At 37.9% G+C, this 25,633-nt stretch overlaps 1 protein-coding gene across 1 annotated transcript in view; it reads left to right on the forward strand.

Moving 5' to 3' along the window:
- The window catches only part of LAGE3 (L antigen family member 3), a 179,663-nt gene extending 175,615 nt beyond the window's left edge, over positions 1-4,048 (forward strand). Inside the window, exon 3 of the mRNA XM_044080185.1 lies at positions 3,609-4,048. Within this exon, the coding sequence (XP_043936120.1) occupies positions 3,609-3,723 (115 nt within the window). The 3' untranslated portion in view covers positions 3,724-4,048. The remainder of the gene's footprint in view (positions 1-3,608) is intronic.
- The last annotated feature ends 21,585 nt before the right edge of the window (positions 4,049-25,633 follow it).

Genomic DNA, 25,633 nt, shown 5'->3' on the forward strand with positions numbered 1-25,633 from the left:
CTTACCACAAAAGCAACCCCCTCAGTGGAACTTTATTATCAACAAGCTTTGTAGTAAAAGATAGAGATTATTGCTGAAAGTAAGAAGAGCAGTACACAAATGATAGCGCTCTTGATATTAGGTTAAAGAAGCAACTCAGGTGTTTATTAAATCTATCAAAGCGAAGTTCAAGGCAGAAATGGTCATTCAATCAAAGGACAATCACCAGGTCTTTTTATTTATGTTTGTAATCTCAGGAGCATAGGCAACCATGTGCTGAGCTGATTGTAAACATTACCTACACTGAAGCTGAAGACATAGCACACCCACTGGACAGTAATTTCAGCTTTCAGCTCAAACTTTATCTTATCTCCCCTTGTCTGTTTCTTATGAAATACCTGAAACTGACTGACTCGCCACCAGCAATCACACAAGATCAAGTCCTGAAAGCATTATCAAAAGCAACAAATACTGTATCAGTGGGTCTTGGCAATATTTCCGGATGCATCTTAAATAACTTGAAGCACGATTTAGCCACACTCTAACACTGCTTAGCATTAGCCTACATACAGGTTTTGTATCAAGTGAGTGGTGAGCAACAACAGTTATTCCCCTGCATAAGGGAGGGCCTTCCACAGACCCAAGTAATTACTGACCTCTAAGCTTCATATGCCGAGCTATGGAAGGAATAACCATGGAATTAATCAATAAGGACCCTAGGGAACAGCCAAACATTGACCCCATGCTTACTGAACCTGTTAGACATTTTTTTGAAAAGGTTATTAAAGCAGTGGATAAAGTTAAATTAGTGCACACTGCCTACCATGACCAGGCCCAGACTTTTGACACAATCTACCACTCAGGCATAGTAGAAAAACTTAAACTAGGAATAAACCTCTTTGTCACCTGCTAGATTGCCAGCTGGCTGGCAGATAAGACACACAAGATCAAAATAGGAGAAACTACAGTCCTCTAGGGTTTGGTGGTGTGATGTCTTCTGTTTGACATCTACTTTTCAGAAGTAAAAGCCATTACCAAAGGGTTCAGATCACTGCAAGCTAGGAGCAATGATAGAATTCCCAAAAGATTCAGCCATCCTTCAAGAAGGCTTGTCCCAAGCAAATAACTCGTGCCAGACTCATGCTAAAAAATACATTATCATCTCCTCTGGAAAGTTGATGCCCTGGGAAACTACCACATTGACAACACGCCCGCAAGGGTTGACCCATTAGTTTGGGATTTGGCAACTTATGTGGACAGCTACCTAAATTTTGAACAGCACGTGTCCACCCTGGTAAGGAAATCTTTCTACATTGTGCAGCTCATAAAGAAGGGAATAGCTTCTAGATGTAGGGATATCATTGTTCCTCCTTACTCAGCCCTCATTAGGCCAGTTATTAAGTGTAAAGCCCCTTTTGGCATGTATCAGTCCAGGCACATGCAACAACTGGAGTGCCCACAGAGATACTTTACAAAAAAGGATGCAAGACTTAAGTAATGTGTCTTAAATAAACCACCTCAAAATCCTATCGCTATATTTGATCTCTTACAGATTGCTAAGAGGTGATTTGTGTCTAGCATATAAGCCATCCTCTGACCCATTACTGATGGACTTCACATCTGCAAGTCATATGGCATCAGATGTACTTGTTCCAGGGACATAAACTTGTTCTGCAACATTAACAGAACAGTTTGGAGGGATGGGTATATCTCGTAGAGGATACCACTGCTCTGGAGCAAACTCTATACATGTAAAACAAAGCTCGTCCCTGCCCGCATTTAAGCAGAACTTGGTATAGTAGATGGGAAGTATGAAGGTGTATAACTACATGTAATAATAGGACTCCTGAAGTGGAGAGGGTAATACAAAAAAATTGAAAGATCTTGATGACTATGCCCGAGCTTAGACAAAGTTTAGATGATCAACCAAGTTCTGCATACAGGAATGAGAAGAACTTAAAAAGGAGATTGTGTTATAAAGATATGAAGGTAACAACAAAAAATGGTATTAGATCATCTTTAAAAACAGGGAACATATCCATGTCACTAACTGTAGTTGTAAAGCTATTATCACAGATATTTGTTTTATACATCCTGCAACACAAGTTACGTGCAAGCATAACTGTTATGCTGCTTGCAATACAGCACAAGTTGTTTATTCAGCTACATGTATAGAATGTACTTCATTTTTTGTGGGCAAGTTCACTCCTAAGCTGAAGGAACAAATTATAGAGCATAAGTCGGAGATTAGAAAGAGCATTTTTAACTAATGCATTAGCAAAACATGTTGAAGATAGCGGCTCAAATAATTTGTTTAGGTTTAGAGTTATTAAAGTAGTACACACAAGTATTAGGGGGGTGATATAAATAATGCATTAGAAAATTGAGTTTTCTTGTGCACCCTCTGGGTTAAATAATGCAGTTAGTTTGAAACTAGTTTTATTTAAAAAGCATTTGATGTTGCATTGATTTTAGATGTAATTATTATTTTTTATTGGTTGGCTGTGTCATATGATATGTGATATTTTAATATAAAATGGATGTGTTTTGTAAGATGTCATTTAGCACTGAAGAAGGGGTAACCCAAACGCTTTGCTTGTTTTAATAAAGTGAAGAACGTGTCTGTCAGTTTGTTCGTGTAAGTATGAAATTTACCCCAGGAATCCCACCTATACTGCTAATGGTCATAGGCTGCTGCGTTATCCTAATGCATGGGTCCACTCCAAATGTCTATGTTTGATCTAGGAATTATCACCAGAGTAGTATATAAATACAGATCTTGGAAAGAGTCAGATGAATGCAACCTCCAATGGGATGGTTTAATTTTAAGCATCAAATGAAATAATTGGCTAGGCTTAAAATGGCCCACATGAGTAGTTAGCCTAGTACTCACCCATGCAGATGTGGTGCTTGTAAAAAGTGAGCTGTAGATGGATCCAACTGCAGTAAAAAGTCTGCTATGCGTAGCTGTTCATGTGATTACAAAAATCCAATATCGGATCATTTTGATGAGTTAAAACACATTTCTCTATGCAGATTTATTTTTATTATGTAAGCACTTCAGTCACCTGTTCTCAGCCCTTTGCCTAATTAAGTTCACATGCAATGAAATACTGTGCTACTGATCTACAAAGGTCTTTCAGTTAGCAGACTGTTTATTCCAGAATAAAACATAGCAGTCTATTTTATTTCTGTACTATTAAACCATAGTAATGACTTAAAATACTAGGAGACATGCTGTAGTCAAGTACTGGATGTGTGTACTTTGTAAAGCTAGTTTGGTCTGCTTTGTGTTTCATTTTCTGCATATTTGAGCTTTGCTGTCAAGATTAGCTTGAATCAGAAACCATCTTTGGTCGTGCATACTAGCAGAATGTAATCTTGTCAAAACTCTCTTGCTCACTGAAAAAATATCTTGAATAGGGAGGATTGCTGACTTAAAAAGATCAGAGATCAGTAATCCCAAAACAGATTTTAATGCTTGTTAAAAAGTTACAGAATGAAAGAAGTACATACATGGCTACTTTAAATCCACATGATTTCTTTTGTAATTATATTGTGGGATGGATGTTTTATTCTAAAACTTGTTGTGTAATTTTCCTCTGAATGGCTTCTTTTATTGCATGCAGGCATTGGAGTGCTGATGAAGCTCGAATCCTCAGAGTCTCGGTCAGTTCATTTCTGGACCATCTCTCACTAGTCATCAAAACAATGGACAGATTTGGACCACCAATTTCAAGATAACACATCTTTCTCACTTTTAACACGAAGCGGATTTGAATTTATTGGCATATTTTTTGCCTTGTGTTACTTTGCAGGCAACGTGGAGCATTATTGTAGGGCTTGGTGAACTCTTTTGTACAGAGACTGTTAACTCACCAGTGGGGGAATATTGGTGTAGTATCTTATTTTATTTTGATGAACTAAACATCACATAGAGGACTTTCTAATCAGTGCAACTGCTGAAAGAGGAAACCTTGGAACAAATGTTTTTATTATGTTTGCATATTCTGGGAAGAAGTACATGGATTAATCTTTTTGGGGAAAATAAAAAGTCTAAGTTTTATTACTTCCATTGCATTTTCAACTTTGTACTAATGTTTGTTTAGACGTCAATACTACTTGGAGGTCATATGCCATTATACATGATGTATGAAACAGGTTGACACATGTTGACCTAATTACAGAGCTTTGTTGAATAATGGTGCCACTATGGAAGGGCTTATTAATCTAACCTACAGATTACACATTTTTTGATGAAAGGGTTATGACTAACATAGCATGAATCAACTCCCAGGCCCCTGAACAAGTACACAGATTCCAAGTGTTTCACAAGATAGCAGGAGACACTGCAGAGCAGTCCATAACTCGGTGTTAGTACGTTTAGACAGAACTGGAATACAAATCCACACAATATATTCAAGTGTAGGCAGAGCCATGTAAATTAGTTCCTATAGTGGGAGTGAATAGAACTGTAAACACTGCTGCTTATCAGGCCGATTTGCACGTGTGTTTGTTGGTGGAGACCTAGTTTAGTTTCACTTTTTTCCCCACTCTTTGAGTTATGTCTAGTCAGTTAGTTCCATTTCCTTAGGAGCAGCACCTTTGTTGATGGGGTAGTAGATTAAGGGTTTGTTAATCGCTCTGACTGAGGTCAGATGAAACAAATCAAAGTGAGCATTTTCTTTCACAAGTAAGCTGGTGAAAAACTAAAATACAGGCAATTCCATATTGGATCTTACCCCACAACTTGTGGACATGGGGCTAGCATGTATATCATATTGGCAGATTTCTCCGTGCACTTACTGCAGGTAATGTTTGTTCCAGAAATACATATTGGTAAATGCAGATGTGAAACGGGCATTGTCCCATATTTTCAGACATACCGATTTGAGCTTTCTTGAGGGGCAGCGGCCGTAGCAGTGAGCGAAAGATTGGTGAGGTTGAGGGAATCCAGTGGTAAGGATGCTTGCCATAATCAGAATGCAAAGTTGGTGCGCTTGGCGAAACAAAGCCAGATAAGATGATATGAAAGAAAAAGTATTGTTTCCACTAAAACGTTGGGTTTGCCAGAGGTTTTATAAAGTTATAAACAGCACAGAAAAAAAATGATATAAAAAAATCAACCAGTGGAAAAAAATAGCATCAACTGTAGTAAATATCTCCAGTAACTGCTGCATTTAAGCCAAGAGGCTTTTACGTATCATACATATGTATGAAGATGCTTTCCTTACATAATAACCATTCTATAATATGATCAAACAATTGCTGTGAAACAGTTGTTGAGCTTTCCGGAGAGGTGGAGGTTGAGGGAATCTAATGGTAAGGATACTTACCATAACAAGAAAGTAAAATGTGTACTTTTGGCAGAATAAAGACAAATAAAGATAAGAAAATAGCAGTATTGTTTTGCTAAAACATATGTGCTTCGACAAGCCTTCTTGGGGTTAAAAACAGCACAAGAAAAAAATTATGTATAAAAAAACAGTTACAATTGACCAATGAAAAAAGAGCATTAAGTATAATAAATATCTCAAATTTAACAGCTGCATTTAAAGCTCAAAGGCTTTAAACTGCAATATGCAAGTATACAGATGCTTTCCTTATATAATATCCTGTTATGTACACTGTCATTTTCTTTATTACTAATATCCTGTTATGTACACTGTAATTTTCTTTATTACTAATATCCTATTATGTACACTGTAATTTTCTTTCTATTACTAATATCCTGTTATGTACACTGTAATTTTCTTTATTACCAAATACTTGCTGTAAATCAGTTACTTGCAGTAAACAGGAGTCGCCACAATTTACTGCATTTAAATGTAAAGCTACTGGATTTTCTTTTATAACATCTTTTAACATAAGTCAGGTTTTAAACCGCTGTGCAATTTCCCCTATGTGTTCATCTTGTTGCAAGGATATCACAGTGCATAATATAACCTTAGAGGAACTGCAAGTATCATAATTGATGGTATAGTATAATTAAACATACTAACAGCATTCAGACAGCATATGATTGAAGCATGGCATTTCCTCTTTAGAGATGGTGTTTTGTCCTAACATTTACCTTGTAGCCTTAGTATTCATTTTCCAGAATAAAAAATATTTGACTTGCTAGTACACAGACATTTTGTCAGCTTTAAGGAAGCTAGTTTATATACCACTTGAGATGTCCTTACTTCAGGTGGCTGCTTTATGGCAAATATGTGACCATATCAGAGACAATTACAGTATAAAAGTAAGTTATTGTACAAAGAAAACATTTCTATACTGAAGTAATGTGCTTAAATGCAGATATTAATTGGAAATATTAACTATAATTAATGCTCTTTTTTTCATCGGTTCGTTGTAATTTCTTCTGTATAATGGTATTTTTTTTTCTTTTTTTTTTTTTTTAACTTCTTGAAGGCTCTGCTAAAGCACGAAGATATTTTAATATCAGATGGCTCACAGCTTAAAATGCTGGTGGTCACAGTTGCAAGCAGCGATCAGAGAAAGTTCTAAGGTCAACAGAGACTAGGCTGAAGATGTAGAAGTTAAGTGGAGTGAAAGCACAAGAGAAATACTCAGGGCTCTAGAACTTCAGGAAGAAGAGGAAATAGGTGGATTGGGAGAAGACGACTTTAGGACAGATGTGAGTCCAAGTCGGGTATGGAAATAGTCAGTGTTGTGCTAGTTACTTGTAAAAGTAATAATTACTATTACTTTTCAGTGAAAGTAATATGTAGCTTATTGCTTTTCTAAAAAGTAATATATTACTATTATTAGTTACTAACTAAAATAATGCGTTACTTTTATATAACTAGGGTTTATCAATTATAATGAGATTTATTCACATAAGTAAGCACATGCATATAAGTGTATTATAAAGTTGTGTACACAGTGTTAAAATGATGAATATGTTTAACAGTTGAAAACTCCAGAAGACTAGCTGGTATACCTAGAGAGTCACATATAAAACCAAACCATACATAGCCAGCAACACAAGACCTATAAAAACCTATCAGATTTTGTCTATTTTCAGCAACTAAATATCAAAATGGGAAAATAATTTTAAATAGAACATAACAAAAAGTAGTCAGGACAAAAGTTGGTTGAACATAGATCTACCCGAAGTGTCCTGCTTGGTGCAGTGGGTTAGGGCGTCAGTTGTTAAACCAATGAGTGTTGAGTTCAATTCTGATTGACAGCGGTATGGAGAACCAATACTGTTTATTATATGGCAAGGTAAGGATATGATGTCTAGCAGGCTAAAATTGTCCCAGTGTTAGGGGGTGTTTTAGTGGGTGAGAGTCCCACAGTACCAGGACAGAGCCGGAGTCTGGTCATCATTAGCATTCACCTCCTTGCAGTGCTAAAAAAATGAAGTAATCCAAATACACACAAGTCTTGCAAAGGAGGAGTCACAACAGCAAAGCATCAGGGCCAATCATTTCCTCTGCCACACTCTCCCACACACAAAAAGAGTACCAGAAGAAAATATCTTTTGATATTCTTTTAATTTATGCTTTTCTTGTCAGAATGAGGTAGATTACAAATTCCAAGCATGACTTCACAGTGGCACTGTTTTCCTTTAGCATCACCTGCAGAAACATCAGAGGCACAAACCTCTTCTCCACCCCACCTTAGTATATACCCTCTAGTGCAGTGAAACATTCCTTCTTCAATATTTAATGGAATATGTTGGTGCATAGCATTTACATCAAACATTGATAATATTTTACTTACATTATTTGAAGAGATATTCTGCCCTAGCAAACCTCTAGCAACATTCTACTGTTGAGTCAGATTTTGTCTCATGTAGGCTGCGTTTGTGCTGTGTTACTGATGGCATGAACAGTAGGATTTCCAGCACATATTTTAAAATATCTACATGTTTAAAAAATACACTGTGAACATCTACAAGAAAAGAAAAAGTGGCATAGTATACTGACAGTTGTGCATGTGTATATGTGTAGCACAAAAACACTGTAACAGAGACATGATGTAATACCTCTTGTGTGTTGCAAAAACAGTGGAACTTTCTGAACATTGTAAAACATTCCCAGAGTGCTTCACACATCTCTGTGCTTTTTGCATCATAACTTTGTCCACTTAAAACATGTATAGACATATTTCCAATCACTTAGTATTATGACAGTAAAATAATGCTACATGTTTTTGCTTTTGGGTACAACATAAAACCTTAGCCTTCTAGTACAACTATAATAACTTCTGAGTTCATCTCTATAAAGCAGTACTCTGAGTTTAGCTAGCCCAACTCGTACTTGAAACTTTGAAAACACTGACACAGATTTTTACAGAATGTACAGATTTTTCCTCATATGTTTGGTGTATGCTACATAAAATGTCTAGTTTTTTTGGCTTATTATTGGAGTATGATGTCACCAAATAATGAAAGACATTTGAGTTTCAGACTTCATGTTCATCAGACAATGCATGCTAATGAAAACAAGTTCTGACAGTTTTCTGGGTTGTTAACAGCAGTAATTACAATCTCAACTTTAATTTGGGCATTTATCCCCCATTATTTATGGTTTTGTCCAGATTACATGCACTAGAGGTTTTAGAGGTAGACTAACCCTGTATCATCATCTCACTTACACAACAGAGGCACAGATGCATACACGTACACATGCACACTCACGCTGGTTGTGAATACATTTTTGTTTTACTCCAACTGTGTTCATTTTTTCTCTTAATAGTGGATATGATGGAGTTTAATAGTGAAATACATACCTTTTAAATGAAACAACTAAATAGATAAGCGGGTTCAGTATTTTAAGTGTCATTAAAAGTTGAGAACCAAGCATATAGAAATTAATTCTTTATCCCACTAAATAGTTCCAATGTGTTGGACAGTTTTTAAACAGTGTAGCATGGGAACCAAAAGAATCCAGAGAACAGGTTCATGAGATGAACAGACCCTTCAGCTGAATGGTTGCTTCTGTGATGACGTCATACAACTGTTCAGCTCACTGAGTGTGCAGTGGAAGAGAGCATTTGAAATATCATGGAGAATTATAGGAATTAGAATTCATTTAAAAGAATTCTGAAAATTGTATTGGTTGGATATTAGGGAGAAAGGGGACAGCACACAGTCTATTGCACTCTACTGCTATTCTGATCTACATGGTGGAGTTTTACTTTTATATTTATGGAGTCAAAATAGGTAAGTAATTACAGTGGAAGGTTAGGATTTAAACTTTTTTCTCTATTTTTTCTAATGGCAGACATGGATAACATTTAACTACGGATTGTAAAATGTGCACCATCAAAGTATTTAACTACCTTGTTTGTGCATATGTAGCAATGACAATCTTTAGCAGCTATCATTTCTAAAAATTATAGATGTACCACTGTAGGTGCAAGTGACTTAAAGGACCACTCATAATTTCATGGCATTTTAAAAAAGAAATTAATTATTTTTTATTCAATTTCAGAAGTTTAGAGGAATGGTTATGGCTTTAGACAGCTGTCTACACAATAAGCAGTTTTTGATGGTACAACTATGTTCTCATTTATACTCTTTATTTGGCTATATCTTTGAGGTATTACTTTGGACAAAACGCTATTTTGGAGCAGGTGCTCCACAAGAGCATGGGCTGGTGGGATTTCTCTGGTGGAGACTGGAGGAATCAATACCTGTAGTTGAGGATGGGGCAGGAGGGCTCTTGCTGGTACTGGTTTAAGCAAAGGCAACGCACACTTACCTTAATAGTTACTAAAAAAAAAAGTAATATATTACTATTACTTTGTTACTATTTTGAAAAAGTAACATGTTATATTACTAGTTACTAGAAACTCTAATATATTACAGTAACGCATTACTTTTGTAACATGTTACTCCCAAAGTATACAATGAGAGATGGTTGTGGAATGCAAAAATTCAGGAAGTTGTTGAAAAGACACGTGTAAGAGTAAGTGGGGGATAGAAAAGATGGCCCAGCCTAAGAAGGAATACTGGTTGGTTAAGAGTGTAGGTCACTATAGCAAAGAACAAGGTATCAGAGGTGCTCTACTGGCTTCTGGAAAGTTACTCAGCAGATGGCACAAAGAAACTCAGTCATGTTGCAAAGTAAAGACAGAAGGATAAAGCAGAAAGTCATCAGACTCCATTCTTAATCCTGATCACAATTTCACAGACCACCAAAGGCAGATGTAAGGAATACTTCCAGCAGCTTCTAAATGACGAAAATCACACAGAATCTGTACTGCACAAGACACAAACTGCAAAGAAAGAGGAAGACGAGCCCAACCTTGAAGAAACAGGAACAGCAATCAGGAAAATGAAGTCATGGGCAGCAGGTTTAGATGAGGTCATGGTAGATCAAGATAGATGTTGGGTGAGTTAGGAGAGAAGTGGCTCCAAGCTTTACAGTAGTAGGGAGAGAAAGGTGCATCCCAGATGACTGCAGAATATTCTAGTGCTAGTTTACAAGAGCAAAGATAGCATTCACAACTGTGGTCAGCATAGCTTTATCAAACTCTTCTCTCACTGCATGGCTGTGATGGAAAGGGCAATTGATAAACAAATGTACATAGTAGTAGAAAGTTGAAAAATGAGCAGTTCGGATTCAGATCAGAATGCAGTCCTACTGGTCCTATGTTTGCAGTGAGAAAGATAGTCGAGAAGAATTTAGAGCTGAAGAAAGAGTTCAACTGGGCATTCATATACTTGGTGAAAGCATATGACAAGGTTCCATGAATACTGATTTGGGCAGTCCTTTGGTTCAAAGTTCCAGAAACATTGGTAGAAGTAGTGCAGACTAAGTACAAGGATCCAGTAATAGAAGTACAAACAGTGTTTAGATTTAAAGAGGGTTCCCAGTTGGGGACAATGTGCTTCTGGATTCAGCTCTGAGCCCACTGCTGGTCATGGACCACTCCACTTGCAGAGAGATTAGAGGGGTTAGATTAACAAAGCTGCTTTATGCAGGTGTGACATTAAAAGCAGACACTGAACAAGAACATCAGCAAATGATAGCAGGTTGAAATGTAAAACTGAAGGCACATGGAATGAAATTAAGCATAGATAGGGCAGTTGTTTTTTCAGCAAATGGAGGGATCAGAAGGAGCTGAAAACTGAGGTAAAAAGGAAAATAGTATAACAAATTAACAGCTTCATGTACCTGAGAGAGGTGGTCAAATGAGAAAAACAGAAGTCTGAATGAAGAAGTTAAAGCTAGAATCAGAGTAGCTGCAGTCAAATGCCATGAGTGATGGGTAGTGTGTAACAGAAGAATGCCAAAGAAGCTGAAAAGTGAAGTAAACAAACAGTGGTGTGACCAGTACTACTGTGTGGTGTAGAAAGTTGGGCAGTGAGGCAGAGCAGCTGAGAAAGCTAGAGGTGATGGAGATGAAGTGCCTTGCCTGAGAGTGGTGGTAGGATTGCACACTGTGGGGCAGACAAAGAAATGAGGACATCAGGGCTGAAGCCAAATTAACTGCAATTACAGGACAGTCCGAAAACAGACTGTTGATTCAGGCATGTGTGCAGGAAAGCGTATGATTTAGGAAAGAGAGAAAGAAGGCAAAAGGAAATGAGAGCATCCAGCAAAGGGATGGACTGCATTAGAGAAAGCCCCCAACAGTCAGGCATAACTGTTAGAAAAGCTAGGAAAGTGGCACTGAATTGAGAGAGGTCATGAAAGCTGATGCAGCACCCTGACCCCATGTGGAAAATGGGGAAAAGGGGGTTGATGATGTTAACAAGCATCTTCATGCTTTCAAACTATTTTGTTAAAAACTGAGTTTTTGTTTTAAAGTAGAACATCAAACGTTACCTTATAACATTCTGGCAAATTTAAAAGTCTAATGGATGTGTTTCCCCCCATGTCCTACATTAATATTAACGTAACTGGAAGGGACTAATTAAAAACTGGCAAACCTTAAATTAATAGTTTAAAAAAATCACTTTTTTGCCAGCCTGTCAATGTTAACAGGTTGGCAATTATGTAATTGATTTTTCATTTCTTTTCACATCACAAGTAATATTAATTAACACTTGCTCCATCAATTACATAACTGATTCTTGTCTGCATTTTAATGGTAATGTAGGATATTAGGAAGTGCATCTGAATCTGTTGTGTTATGCAAAAGTTTTTAAGATAGTTTTTTTTCTAAAATTTAACTTAAAAGTCATTTTACATAGAAGAGTGTTTGCTTGCATGATATACATGTGAATGCTTTTGTGGAAAAATGAAGTTTGAGCATAATCCTATGCACATGATCTTTAAAAGCCATCAAACTGACAGACTCCAATGAGGCTAGTCTCAGGTTCTTGAGGTTTGACTGAAATAAGGATGTTCAAGAAACACACTGCCTTACTGGCGTTTGGGTAGCAGTGCCATGTTACTCTCCTATAGCAGTGTACCAAAGTTGAGTCCCTCCCACTGCCTGTTTACAGGTATGATGTGCAGGGATTGCCTTACAACTCCACAGACAGGAGAATTTCATACCATAGTAAGAGAAGAATTGCTTGGAAGACTGTTCTTTACTCTGGATCTTTTCACCTGCCTAGCTCAGATAAGAAGCCCTTTTGGGTTTTTAATTCTTCCCTCTGCTTTTTCTATCAGTGTTTTTTATTTTATTTTGACATTTGATTACCAGGGAGGTTTGACTGGATTACTAATCCATTTCCAGCAAAGGCCCAGGGAGAAAAGCTCCATAATAAAATTTAACATGCACACATTTTTATAATGGTTATACATTAATTACAGAGTAAACAAGTTATGCGTATAGAATTACAAAAATGCAATCTACATAAAGATACATTGGTTACAATTGGTGTTTAGGCATATTTATATTGGACAGTAAGTAAACGAATAGAAGCTAGCTAGGAGAAATTGCGGTAATTTTGGAGGGGTTAGTGAGATGGAAAGAGAGGTAGATAAATAGAGAAGAATTGGGTGTTAAGAGAACTGAGTGTTAGAAATGAGGGTAAGAGTTTGTGGCAAATCTGGAAACTTTATTATAGTAGGTTTCAGGCTTAGCTAGGTCAGTATTCTTAACGTTAGTGAAGATGGGTGAGGCTTGGAGGAGAACAGATAATAGGTGGGTCCTGGCAATAGTTTGTCTGGTGGAGCTGGTGAAGTACAGTTTAATCCTATAGAGGATGCCAAGTTTTATGCGGGTATTTTTAATGACTAGTGTTAAGTGTTTGTTGAATCTCAAATTTTTGTCAGTAGTGACACCAAGCAGTTTGGTGTGAGAGACAGGTTCACTTTTGGTATTTGCTGAATAGATGAGAAAGGAGGATGTGAAATCAGTGATTTTGTTATTGGAAAAGAGCATTAGTTTACTTTTATTGGGAATGAAAATGAGTTTGATAGTTGGAGAGTCAAGACTCTGTGGCTGAGAAAGATTGTTGAGTTATTTTTTGGAGTTGTGGAAGGGAGAGAGCTGCACAGATGAGTGTGGAGTCTGAGTATTGAATGATAGTGGCGAAGTTAGCAGTGGTGTGGAGTTTGTTGATAAAGATAGTAAAGAGGAGTGGCTTTAGAATTGAACCTTGTGGGACGCCTACTGTGACGGGTAATGAAGATAAATTCCCTTGCCAAATGACCACTTGCTTTCAGTCAAACAGGTAGTTGTGAAACCATGAGAGAGCTGTGTGGTTTAGGTTAGGGATGAGAGTTCATCTGGGAGTTTTTGGTGTGAAACTGTATTGAAAGCTTTGGACATATCTAGGAAGATGGAGGAAACTAATTGTCCATTGTTTTTGAGTTGGTTCATTGTGTTGATACAGTTCATAAGGGCGGTTGTGGTACAGTGACAGGGTCGGAAGCCGTGTTGGGAGTTGGTTAGTAGGCTATTGTTTAAAAGGTAAGTCATGAGCTGTGAGTATATGCATTTTTCTAGAATTTTTGATAGAGATAATATGACTGTTGGCCTGTAGTTAGTGAGATCTGTTGAGGTTCCACCTTTGTGTGTGTGTGTGTGGGGGGTGAAATAGGAAATTTTCCAGAGTTTGGGAATATATTGATTGCGTCATAAAACAGTTGATCAGAAGTGAGATAGAGTAGGAGAGAACACTGGCTGCTAGTTTGAGCTATTCAGCTGGCAAGTAGATCTGTTGCTAGGGATTATGGGTTTAGTTGGTTGAGTAATTTTCTTATGGTGCTGGTTTAGACAGGTTTTAGAAAGAATAAGTTAGTAATTGCTTCAGTTTCTGTAGGAATGGATGGGTGGAATTGATGTTATTTTTGACTAGTGATGGTATATAGTTGATGAAACAAAGTGGATGGCTACACTATCAGTAGTAGTTGTGGTGGATGGGGTAGGAGCTGAGGTTTGGTCAGGTAGTAGAAGTTGTTTAATAGCACTCCAGAATTTTTAGGATTATTTTGGTGTTTTTTGTTGGATCTTAGGGTAGTATATTTTTTGTCATTCCTGATTTTTTTTTTTTTTTTTTATGTATTTCTTAGTTCTCGGTAGTAGTCCAAGGTAATTTGGATCTTGTTGTACTGATAGTTTATCCAGGCTTTGTCTTATAGCTTGGGTAGCTGTTTGGGGTCTTTAGTTAACCATGGTGCATAGACTGCTTTTACCCAAACATTCCTTAAGGGTGCTAAACTGTGTAGTATGTTTAAGTACAACAAACCTTGTAAAAGACTCACAAACCAGGTAACAATGAATGAAAGGAAAAGATGTCCATGAGAAACCACCACACGATTTATTTAATACACATTAAGTGCATTCATCTAAAATAAAAAGGACTTCATCAGAATACCAACCAGCAGGCACTGAATGCTTTTATATCTGGCTAACCTGGTTAATCCAATAAACATCCAATTAAAAATAATTAGACAGCAGTAAAACTTAAAACTGCCAAAGGTGTCCCAAGTACAAACAGAAATAGCCAAAGAATCCTAGGCACACCACCACGGTCAATTAGATTAAAAACTGGTGAAAAACACTTTAATAATAAAATAAAACTAAAAGCAAGAGCTTTCAACAAAACAAGAGCCTTTACGACGATAAGCGCTTTCGGTAATGGCCTTCATCAGATCGTTCCATCTTGCGGCTCTCTCTTCATGAATTAAATGAGAGTTGACCAATGAGTAGCCTATGTATGAGAAATGCCTCTTAATCAGCCAATCATATAACAAAAGAGAGACAAGCCTCCAAAATTCAACCAGTAGTTAATCATCTTTTTAGAATGGGTTTTAGTAGAATCATTGCGTTCAAACCAAAGTATCGGTCAGCTGTTAAATTCACAATCCAACCCACTTCACAAGTTTCTGTTCAATTCTGTATGTTCCCACCTCTGTTGCCGTCAAAAATAAAGATCTCTATATTAATATCCCTTGGATGATGTAAAATCCTGTCTTTTAGAGGTTGATCAGTCTTACCCACATAAAACACAGCACAGTTTAAACAGGTTGCTAGTTATACTAAATGCTGACTGTTGCAAGTAGCATTAACTTTAAAGTAGTATTGTCTACCTGAGATAGAAATAATTCTTTCTTGCATCCTATCAATGGAGGGACAAACTTTGCATTTCCCACAACTAAAAGTTCCTTGTCTGGTGAATAGTTGTTTCTTGGAAAAAAACATATTTGTTACACAGCAACTTTTTTATGTTCTTTTTATTTTTAAACACAAATTTCAGTGTATTTCTGATATTTCTGACTGATCAACGTCTAAAAGACAGGATTTTACATCATCTAAGGGATATTGAGCATATAGATCTTAAGAACACACATGCCAACCATGTTTAATTGAATCCAACACATGCATTCATTTTAACTCTGTTGAATGCATTTTTTGAAGGCAACAGAGGTGGGAACATACAGAATCGATCAGAAAGCTGACCGATACTCTGGTTTGAATGTGATGGTTCCACTAAAACCCATTCTAAAAAAGGCAATTAACTATTGGTTGAATTTTGAAGGCTTGTCTCTCTTTTGTTAGATGAGCCGCAAGATGGAACAATCTGATGAAGGCTATTGCCAAAGGCGCTTATCGTTGTAAAGGCTCTTATTTTGTTGAAAACTCTTGCTTTTAATTTTTATTTTATTATTAGTGTTTTTCACCAGTTTGTAATCTAAGTGACCATAGTGGTGTGCCTATGATTATTTGGCTACTTAAAAATATACAGTTATGTAATTAAAGTTTAAAAACACACTGAATAAAATTCTAATAGAATATGAAATAGAATAAAATAATAGGGGAAACAAGTATCTATTCATACTAAAAAACATAAAAGAAAATGTGCATAATTCATCTAAAAACATTGAGTAATAGCATTATTTTATAAAGCATAGACTGCTTTAACTCGAGAGCACTACTGATACAGACCGTTTCATTCAGTCCTCGATAAGCAGTGGCATTGCAATTCAACTGCCACTTTAATAGTTCTTTATATTCAAGAAAATTGACAGGCAGACCCCGTCGTTGCCCCACATTTACAAGATCAACAACATAAAATTTAAACAAATGATTGTGATGTTTTTTATATTTTTAAAAAGTGTGTACCTTTTCAAAGATTAATGGCATACCTCTCAACCTGGAAGCATCAAAAATCTGGACAAAGGCCCATGAAAAATAGGTTCAAATCTGTACGCTGATTAACATAACATTTGCATGCATAATTATGTAAACCCGCCCGCACCGATGGAATTGTGGGATACCAACTTTTAAACACAAACTGGAGAACAGACAAAATATGATCATGAAACACAAAATAAACAGAGTAGTTTTTATATTAATATTTGAACTTGTATCAAACTGTGAACTTGTGCAAACTAAAATACAATTTTCTTTTATAAAAACAAAATTAACTGCTTCAGCCTTATACAGCCAGAAAATTAAATGAGTAGGATTTACACAGAGGAAATCAGTAGATAGGTAGATTTACAGACTGAGTGCTTTTTGGGAAATGCAATCAGTTCTTACAAAGCAGAGAAGTGTATCAATTGATTGAATTCAAATATAACTGTAATACCTTAGTGTATACAGATTTAGCTAACACTACATAAATACATTCAATATAATTTCTAGAAAGATCATCATTATATAACAATATTTTCTATGGAAAATATTTAAGCAGTCTGCTGCAGAACTATCCATACAAAACATTACCTTTGAAACACTTACATTTAGGCTTGTGTACTAACATTGCATTTAGCTGTTTTTTTTTTATATGATACTATTCTAACTTTGTCTAATTTCCTGAGATAACATTTCTACAAGATTCGGGGACAATTTTAGAAAATGCTTTTTCATTAGTGGTAAAGATTAAAGGGAGGCCTCAGTAGTTTAGTTTCCAAATGAATATGAGGTAAATTTAAATATAAACTTACTTTGCAAAGGTGCACAACAACTCTCATATAAAAGTTTTAAAATCAGACATTTCCGCAAAAAAATGTCTGCTGTAGTAAATAGTAAGCACTTTTTTGAAATGTGGAGCAAAGATGTTCACTGGGAGGGGAGAAGATGATGAACCTTAGGATTTTGTTTTGGTGACTTGTAGTTTATGGACTTTGTGGAGGGCATTTAATGGTAGGTGATATTCTAATCTTAGCAAAAGAATATTATAGTTTGCTAGGACCTCCAAAAGTCAGTCATTCTCCATTGCCTACTGATCAGTTCTGTAGCTAGAGTTTGTGCTGCTCAGTCCTGTCTTTGGGTTTGATGCCCCTCCCCCCTCAAAAAAATCATGGTCAAATCCCCCACACACACACACACACACAGCTATTCCAGTGTCCCATTACTTTGCTATTTCTCCCCATTTACCATAAACACTGTAATGTGTATACTGCCACAATGATTACTGGGATTTCATTTAAAACTTTTATTTTACATTTTACAGCACAAACACTAATAGGCATCTGTTAAAGCAATACAATCTCGCATTGAAAACAGACTTTGCATTAAATCTTCTCCGCCCTTGAAACAGCATTGAAACCCACATTCAAAGAAAATGTTTCTGGCCAGTGGTGGATAAAGACTACCTTTGGGCTGTTTTCATATCATAGGCCCCTTACACACATTATTTAGGGCCATGCAAACATACATGTGTTCTTTGATACACCTTTCTGATTGTATTAAATTATATTCCTTGTATAATACAGCACACTTGTTACAGTGCATTTTAAATGTATTGTTTTGGACATTTTTCCAGTAAGCAATAAAACAAAATGCATGAAACAATAATAATGACAAAGCTGTCCAATTCAGAACATTTCTATCATAAAAGGCTACTCAAGAGTTCTGTCATTACAATCCACCAACAGGAAATATGCACAATCTCTGCAGAAGTAAAAGTCATCTAAATAATTCCACATTGAAAAGATCTGTAAGTAATGAAGAGGTTGCTGCTAGCAAACAACTTTATATTTCATTGCTTCATCTACAAATAAAGTGCCTGTTGCCCTTGAAGAATAAATTGTCTGTTACATTAAAAAAAATAAGCTAGTAATATTGCAATAGGAAATAGATGGCAAACTGGTAACAGGTTCATAGTTACTAGGTATCTATGCCAAAGGAGAACATTCTCAGGACTGCAGCATCTACCCCCCCTTTAAAAGCAATCCATCTACGTACTGTGGAAATAGAACCCACAGCCTTCTGCATCAAAAGCAAGCATACTACTTGTTGCGCTACTAATAATGCAAACAGACTTGGCATAAGCAGCACTAAACTTCTCTTCCCCTGAAGAACTTTGCAACACAAGAAATCTGGAAAAAGTCAATTTATTTGGGGGGGGGGGGGGCAAAGGCTAAAAGCAGGGAGTGGGACACATTTTAAACATTGCTTGTATAAAAAGTTGCTAGAATAAAATGTTTTGGTGCTACCATGCGTTTCCTGAAAAATAGGAAGACTGAAACCTAAACAGCTATAATTATTTAGTGAATTCAGTTCTCACTGATATGCCCGAAAACCACACATTTTAACAGAAACACAGACCAAAAGTATGAGCCAAACATTCCAGATACTCTGTGAAACTTTGGACAGTTGAGAGCTATGGACTTTAACTCCTTGAATCACAAGTGATGGTATGGGTAGAGAATTCAGGCTGTTTCCCTTTGTATCTAGGGTTTGAGCCTGGGTAACGCTAACCACCAGTTATACCTAACTGGGGTATTCTACACACACACACACACACACCATAAATTCAACTGCAGAAAGTCTCGTAAATTCAGCCACAAAAATATACACCAATGGCCTCGTGAATTCAATTGAACCCGCAAAAATGCCTGCACACTGAACCTGGCAAATGCACTTGTCTCATTGGGCAGTAGTTCCAGCACACTTAAATGCAAAATCAGCTGCACAATGCACATAAGAATCATCAATGAAATTAATCAAATGCACATAATGAGTGCTGCAAGTCTGTGTGTGACCGTGGACTGAAAGAAAACCGTTAAAGTACTCCGTTCTTAAAGAAAAGTGCTGAATTATTTACTGGCCAGGGAAATGCTGCTCCCTGCTGCACGGTGAAAGGAGGGGGTAGCCAACTTTTAATTAAAAAAATAAAAAACATTATAGCTTAGCTTAGGTCCTGCAGACCTGTATTACTTTTACACACGTTGCTGCAACAGTGAGTCAGTAGTCACACCCCTCGAGCCCTCAGCTAAATTCTTACAGGCTGGCAGGATGTTCATGAAGCTAACTTCATCGCACACACCTCTGCACATGATGACATCAGCAGAAAATTGCCAAAAAAAGTTTTTAAAAAAAGCAGGGAAATTCAGGAATAAAGGGGGCCACTTGGGAATTTGTGTCACCCCATTATTTGGACCTCAAAACTGGTAAATGCCGATGGATTCAGTAAGGTTCAGAAGTATGATTAATGGGGCTTTCTTTCAAAAGTCTCTAATGATTTATACAGTGATCGTTTAATTTTTGTCATTATAAACATTCAAGATTTTTTTCCTGTTATCCCCTGATGATGTTGGGCTTGAATAGTTTCATAAATATCTATGTTCCAACTCTGACCTTGACTACACCAGAATCCTTACCTTTAGAACTATTATGGAAGTTGTTCTTGAGAACAGCTTTATCACATTTGAAAATCAGTTATTTAGGCAGAGAAGGGTGTGGCAATAGGTGCTGCTTGCACCCCTGTCTTTTCCAACATTGTGTTAGCCTTCTGGGAGGACAATTTTGTGTTTAAATCTGAATTTAGAAATTGTTGGTCTCTATACTGGCTTTTTTTGATGACATTATATTCTGGAATGACATTGAGGATAGACTGAGTCAATTTTTCCAATGTCTACAGGCTACGACAGACTTTCTTAAGATGAATGCACAAGTAGAGTGCGTCAATTATCTTGATGCCTCGATTATTAAAAACAGAACCTTTAGAGATTTGAATCTACCATCTATAGAAAACAGACATACTCTTAATTTCCTATTACATTTTAGGAGCTGACATCCCATTGACCAAAAAAAGTCTCTAGTGAAGGGGGCAGTATGTCAGTTTAGCCCGTATGGTATCCATTGAAGTTGGATTCCTGGAAGAAACAATTGATGCAAATGTTGTTAAGGAGGGGGTACCCTGAAGCATTCTTGCTGGATATTCTAAAAGAAGTTGAAATAAAAGATCATTGAGGCACTTTTCTCCATTATTGGGGGTGGCTACCCCAATACTGGTTAGGATTTTAGGAAGGGGGAATGAGCATGAGTACAGTAGATTTCAGAGAGCATTAATTCTGCCCTTAAACACCCACTTCTAAAACATTTAGTCCATATTTCAAAAGAACTGGAGCATCCTTAGTATAAATCCAGAACATACTGAAGATGTAGGTTCATAGGTTCATACTAGGCTATCTGCCCTAGGGCATTTATAAGCCTAGCCAGAGTGTGTGTGGCTTTCACCACCCCTTAGGATGAGAATACTATACCCATTAGTTTGCTGTGCCTCTGTCCAGCAGTGATACAGAGATGATTCCCAGGGTAAACCTACGATCTCCCATCCACTCGTCAAGATTTCTCTTGAACAGAGTCAGTGAGGGGCTCTGCCTCACATGGACTGGGATTCTGTTCCATAGTGTAGGGAGTCTCTGGGTGATGAATCTGTCCCTCCAGCATGTCCTATTTATATCCGTGTTGAGGTTTAAGTCTCTTGCTCTCGTGGCTCTGGTGGATTTGGATTTTTTGAGGTGGAGCATGTCCATTAATTCCAGGTTGGACATGGCCTTGTATGTCAGGCACAGATCACCTCTGAGCAGACGGTATGCGACTGAATAGAGCTGGAGTTTCTTCAGTCGGGCATCGTATGACATATGTTTGAGCCCCTTTATCCTTTTGGTGAGGAACTTTTGGGGTCTTTCCAACTGCTGCAGGTGTCGGGTAAGGTACATTCCGAATGGGGCGTTGTACTCAATCATTGGTCTGATAAGTGAAGAGTACAGGGGTACAATGACCTCTCCTGATCTGGATGTGAATCCCTTCATGATCAGGTGGGCAATGTAGAAGGTCTTCCTAACCACTTTGGCAATGTGAGTGTCAAAAGAGAGGTTACTGTCAACTTGGGTCCCCAGGTCCCTGATAACTTCTTCCGTGTTTAATGGATTACCACCTATGTGGTAATTAGGGGTTACCTTGTTTTTCCCAAAGGGTATGACTATACATGTACCCTGTAGAGTGTATAAAAAAGATGGTTGCTTCAAAGGACTACTTGAAAGAGTAAAACCTCCTGTGATTAATGGCAGGATGGTCAAGTGTGGTCATTGTACACAATGCCAGTATATTTTGGAATGGTCCAGTTTTTGTTTGGAGAATTTTGGGGAAATTAAATTGAAACAAAAATTATTGTGCCAGTAAAGGTGTCAATTATGTGGCACAGTGCCAGTCTTCTAAATGTTTTTATATTGATAAAACATACCTGGTCAAGAATTTACCAGCACTGTTACAGTATTTCAAAATATGATGAAAACGATGCTATTTTTAAACATATAAAAAACATTGCAATCATTTATTTAAATTTTATGTTGATCATGTAAATTTGGGGCAAGGAGGGGGGGCCTGTCTGATGATTTTCTTTAATATAAAGTATAAAAGTAGCAGGTGAATTGCAGCACCACTGTTTACCCAGGACTGAACAAAATGGTCACTGTCAGTAGTGTTCTCAAGTTAAAAGCAGCCTATGCTTTATAAAATAATGATATTACGCAATGTTTTTAAATGAATAATGCACATTTTCTTTTATGTTTTAAGTATGAATAGTTATTTGTCTTGCCTATTATTTTATTCTACTTCATATTCTGTGGCTACCCCTAACCAGAAAAAGCCGAAAGACTCAACAACTCAACATTCTTATTTATTACAATTTTAGTCAGTGTGTTTTTAAACTTTAAGTAGATTGCATAATTATTTTAATTTGATGTTTATTGGATTAACCAGGTTAGGCAGATATAAAAGCATTCGGTCTCTGTTGATATTCTGATGAAGTCCTTTTAATTTTGGACAAAAGTGCTTAATGTGCATTAAATAAGTTGTGCTGTGGTTTCTTGTGCATGTCTTCTCCATTCATTCATTGTTACCTATGTTTAAAAAGTTGTTATATTTAGGTGAGTTTCTATACTAAGGCCAGTCTACTTCAGTTTCCATTATTACCTCATGATTTCAGAGCTGCATGTTAATTGCGCTTACTTTTCTGTTTATTAAAAGCTTAAAAGCTTCATTTGGAAGTTTTGACAAGATTTGCTAATATTTTAATTTTGGGGGGGGGGGTTATGATTATTTCAGGTGACTGAGCAGGATTACAGTTTTTTAAACATTTTTTTCATTTAAGTCACTATTTTGGCACCATTTTGTAAAACATTTCTGACGACTTTTTTTCACAAGTTCTTTTTTTTTAAATCGGGGAACTTTTATGCATGCATTTGTGCTTTGAAGTGTATTACTGAAACTACTGTCATCTTATTCATTGCAGTGTTCAGAACATTATCCCTGCAGAATTGGAGAGTAATATTTGTTCATTTTTTTACTGGCTCACTGTGCAGCCATTGTTTGGTATTACTCTGGATAATTTTTGTTCCCTGACTTGATGGGCTATGATACCCACACACACACACACTCATCTACCCCTTGTGCTCCTAAAAACATAAAAGTAAATCAAGAATGCCTCAGCTATGGCTTCGGACTCCACCATGGCCTTGGGCAAACTATCAGACTACTTACTTTATTTTGCTTCCAGGTCTCCTGTTGTGGTGTTGGTAACACAATTGAGCATGACATGAGGGTTGGATACGTCCTTCAGGGCTGTACCAGTACCTGGCTCAGGTGCATAATAACCTAACTCTTTAGGTGCAGTAGAAGTCATTAGGTGTACGCATGTTTAAAAAAAAAAAGAGAGAGACAGAAGACCCACCACATTACAGGGCAACAATTTCCGACTATGTATTTACTTGATCTGGTGGCTGTTGTTAGATCCATTATTCAGGCTGTTGATTATGGGGTGCAAACCTGGGTTATAAGCAACACCAGCAGTGCAACCCCTGTTCAACCGCCAAGGCTTCTGATTGTGAAGAGGATCTGGAATGTGAGGTTTTGGAAGTGTTAGAGTCTGACCAGTTTCATTTGAAGACGAACAGGTTCAGAAAAATAAACAGCTGTTTTCCTTTTCCCAAATGCTGGCTAGATGTTGGGATGTATTCAGTTGAGAGCAATCATTGTTTTCCCCTGAAATCAGCAGGGTATATGATCTTTTGGGGGATGAGGGCCCACACATAGCAACCTTCCCTCCTTTGATACTAGCATTGGAAGATGTTTTTAAGAACGTTTGCAGATGTCCTTCAAGGATGCATCTGCAGTCATAACATATGGGTTGTCCTGCCTCAGGCAGCCCTTCGGTCGGCCGGATTCCAAAGTCTGGGTCTGGCCTCGGCTGATGTCGCACTTTCCCCGACGTCAGAGCGTCTGGGGTATAAAAGCATCAGCCGACGCCATTTTCCTCAGTCTTTCTTGCCGCGCGGTGCCCGAAGCAGAAGCAATTCGCAAGTGCCGGTCGGTCAGATCCTGTGATAAGAAGAAATTCAGCTACCGAAGACTTTGAAAAAGCTAAGTAAATCATTGGGGACTCTTTCTTGTCTCAGCCGATGTCAGATAAAGTAAATAATTGTTTAACTTGTGGGAAACAAATACCTCATAAGGATTTCCACTCTTACTGCCTCCCTTGCTTAGGCCCAGACCACGACGTCTCGGCCTGTTCAGCCTGTGCTTCCTTCAACCGACGAACTCTTAGACGTCGGTCGGAGTTTGCAGAGGAATTCTTTGGGGCTAATTTCGCATATAAGATGCCGTCAGAGACTCCGACTTCGCATTTGGTGAAAAAACGGAAGGACAAGGACCGACACTCACGGCCCGCGGTTTCGGCTGAAACCACGGTAAGGCATACCACGAGTGTCTTGGTTTCGGCCGAAACCGAGTCCTCGGAGCTTCCTTTAACCAAATCCACTCAACCGACCACCGCGGCCCTGGAGGCCCCGGCTGAGTCGGCTACCGAGCTTCCTACTGAAACCAGTGTCCAGGAAATGTCCGACACCATACCTTTGGACAAATCTACTCCTGCACGTGGGGCAGCTAGACCCCCTGCTTCCATGTCCATTAAGGCCTTTTCCAGGGCTAAAGCTGCCAAACTTACTAAAGCTTTGCCTCCCAAAACCACCTCCCAGAGGCCTTCTTCTTCTAGTTCTCAGATCCTCAGCCTTGCAGAGGATCTTATTTCTTTAATTAGAGGTTCTCAGCCTCACCCGGACAGGGGCTCTCACCCACCAACAGACAAAAGGCCCAGGACTGAGCCCTCTAACCAACACTCTTCAGATGAGTCTACGGATGGATCTGAGTTAACAGACCACCAGGAGGAGGCTTATTCCCCCTATGAGGATTCTGATGCTGAAGAATCTATTCCTTCGGCCTCCCCTCCTGAAGAGTTTTCTTTTGGTGAGACTCTACATTCCATGAGAGAGCATTTTCAATGGCAGGGTCAGGAATTTTCTGATTCTAGAAAGAGATTAAGGACCTTTTTGCATTTGCCTCAACATAGGCCCTTAGCTATACCTCCTGTTTTGCATGTTATTGATGATGTGTACAATGATGTTAGTACAGCCCCTGATACTCTTCCCCCCGGCACCTGCCAAACTTGATAGATACTTCAGGGTCCCGGATTCTCATTTCCATCTGTATAAGGCCCATTCCGCAGACCCAGACACTATTTCTCAGGGCCCTAAAGGGGTTGCAGCTGCCACTGCCAAAAATCCTCTCCCTTCTGAAAGGAAATCTAGAGCTTTAGAGAGATGGGGAAAGAAGGTATATACTTCTGCAACTCTTTCTGTGAGGGCATTAAATTGTCAATTTCATATGATACAGTACCAAGAGTATTTGTTAGATGAACTGAATAAGAAACTTTCTTCTTCTGAATCCCTTGACCGTAAATCCCTTCAGGACCTGGTACATAACACACAGCAGGTTAGTAATCATTTCTTAAAGTGTGGTTATGATGCACTGGAGGCTTCATGTAGGTCAGCTATGACTGGGGCAGTTATTCGTAGGCATGCCTGGCTGAAGGAACAATCCCTGCCAGACCATGTTAAAGCTAAACTCCTGGATGCTCCAATGGAAAAACAAAAATTATTTGGCTCCGCGGCTCAGGAGGTCTTAAAGAACTTTGAAGAAAAGGCTAAATCTGTGCAAA

This window comes from Protopterus annectens, chromosome 8.part0 (genome assembly GCF_019279795.1).
Source record: "Protopterus annectens isolate FY-2018-M chromosome 8.part0, PAN1.0, whole genome shotgun sequence".
In the NCBI taxonomy this organism is placed as follows: Eukaryota; Metazoa; Chordata; order Ceratodontiformes; family Protopteridae; genus Protopterus; species Protopterus annectens.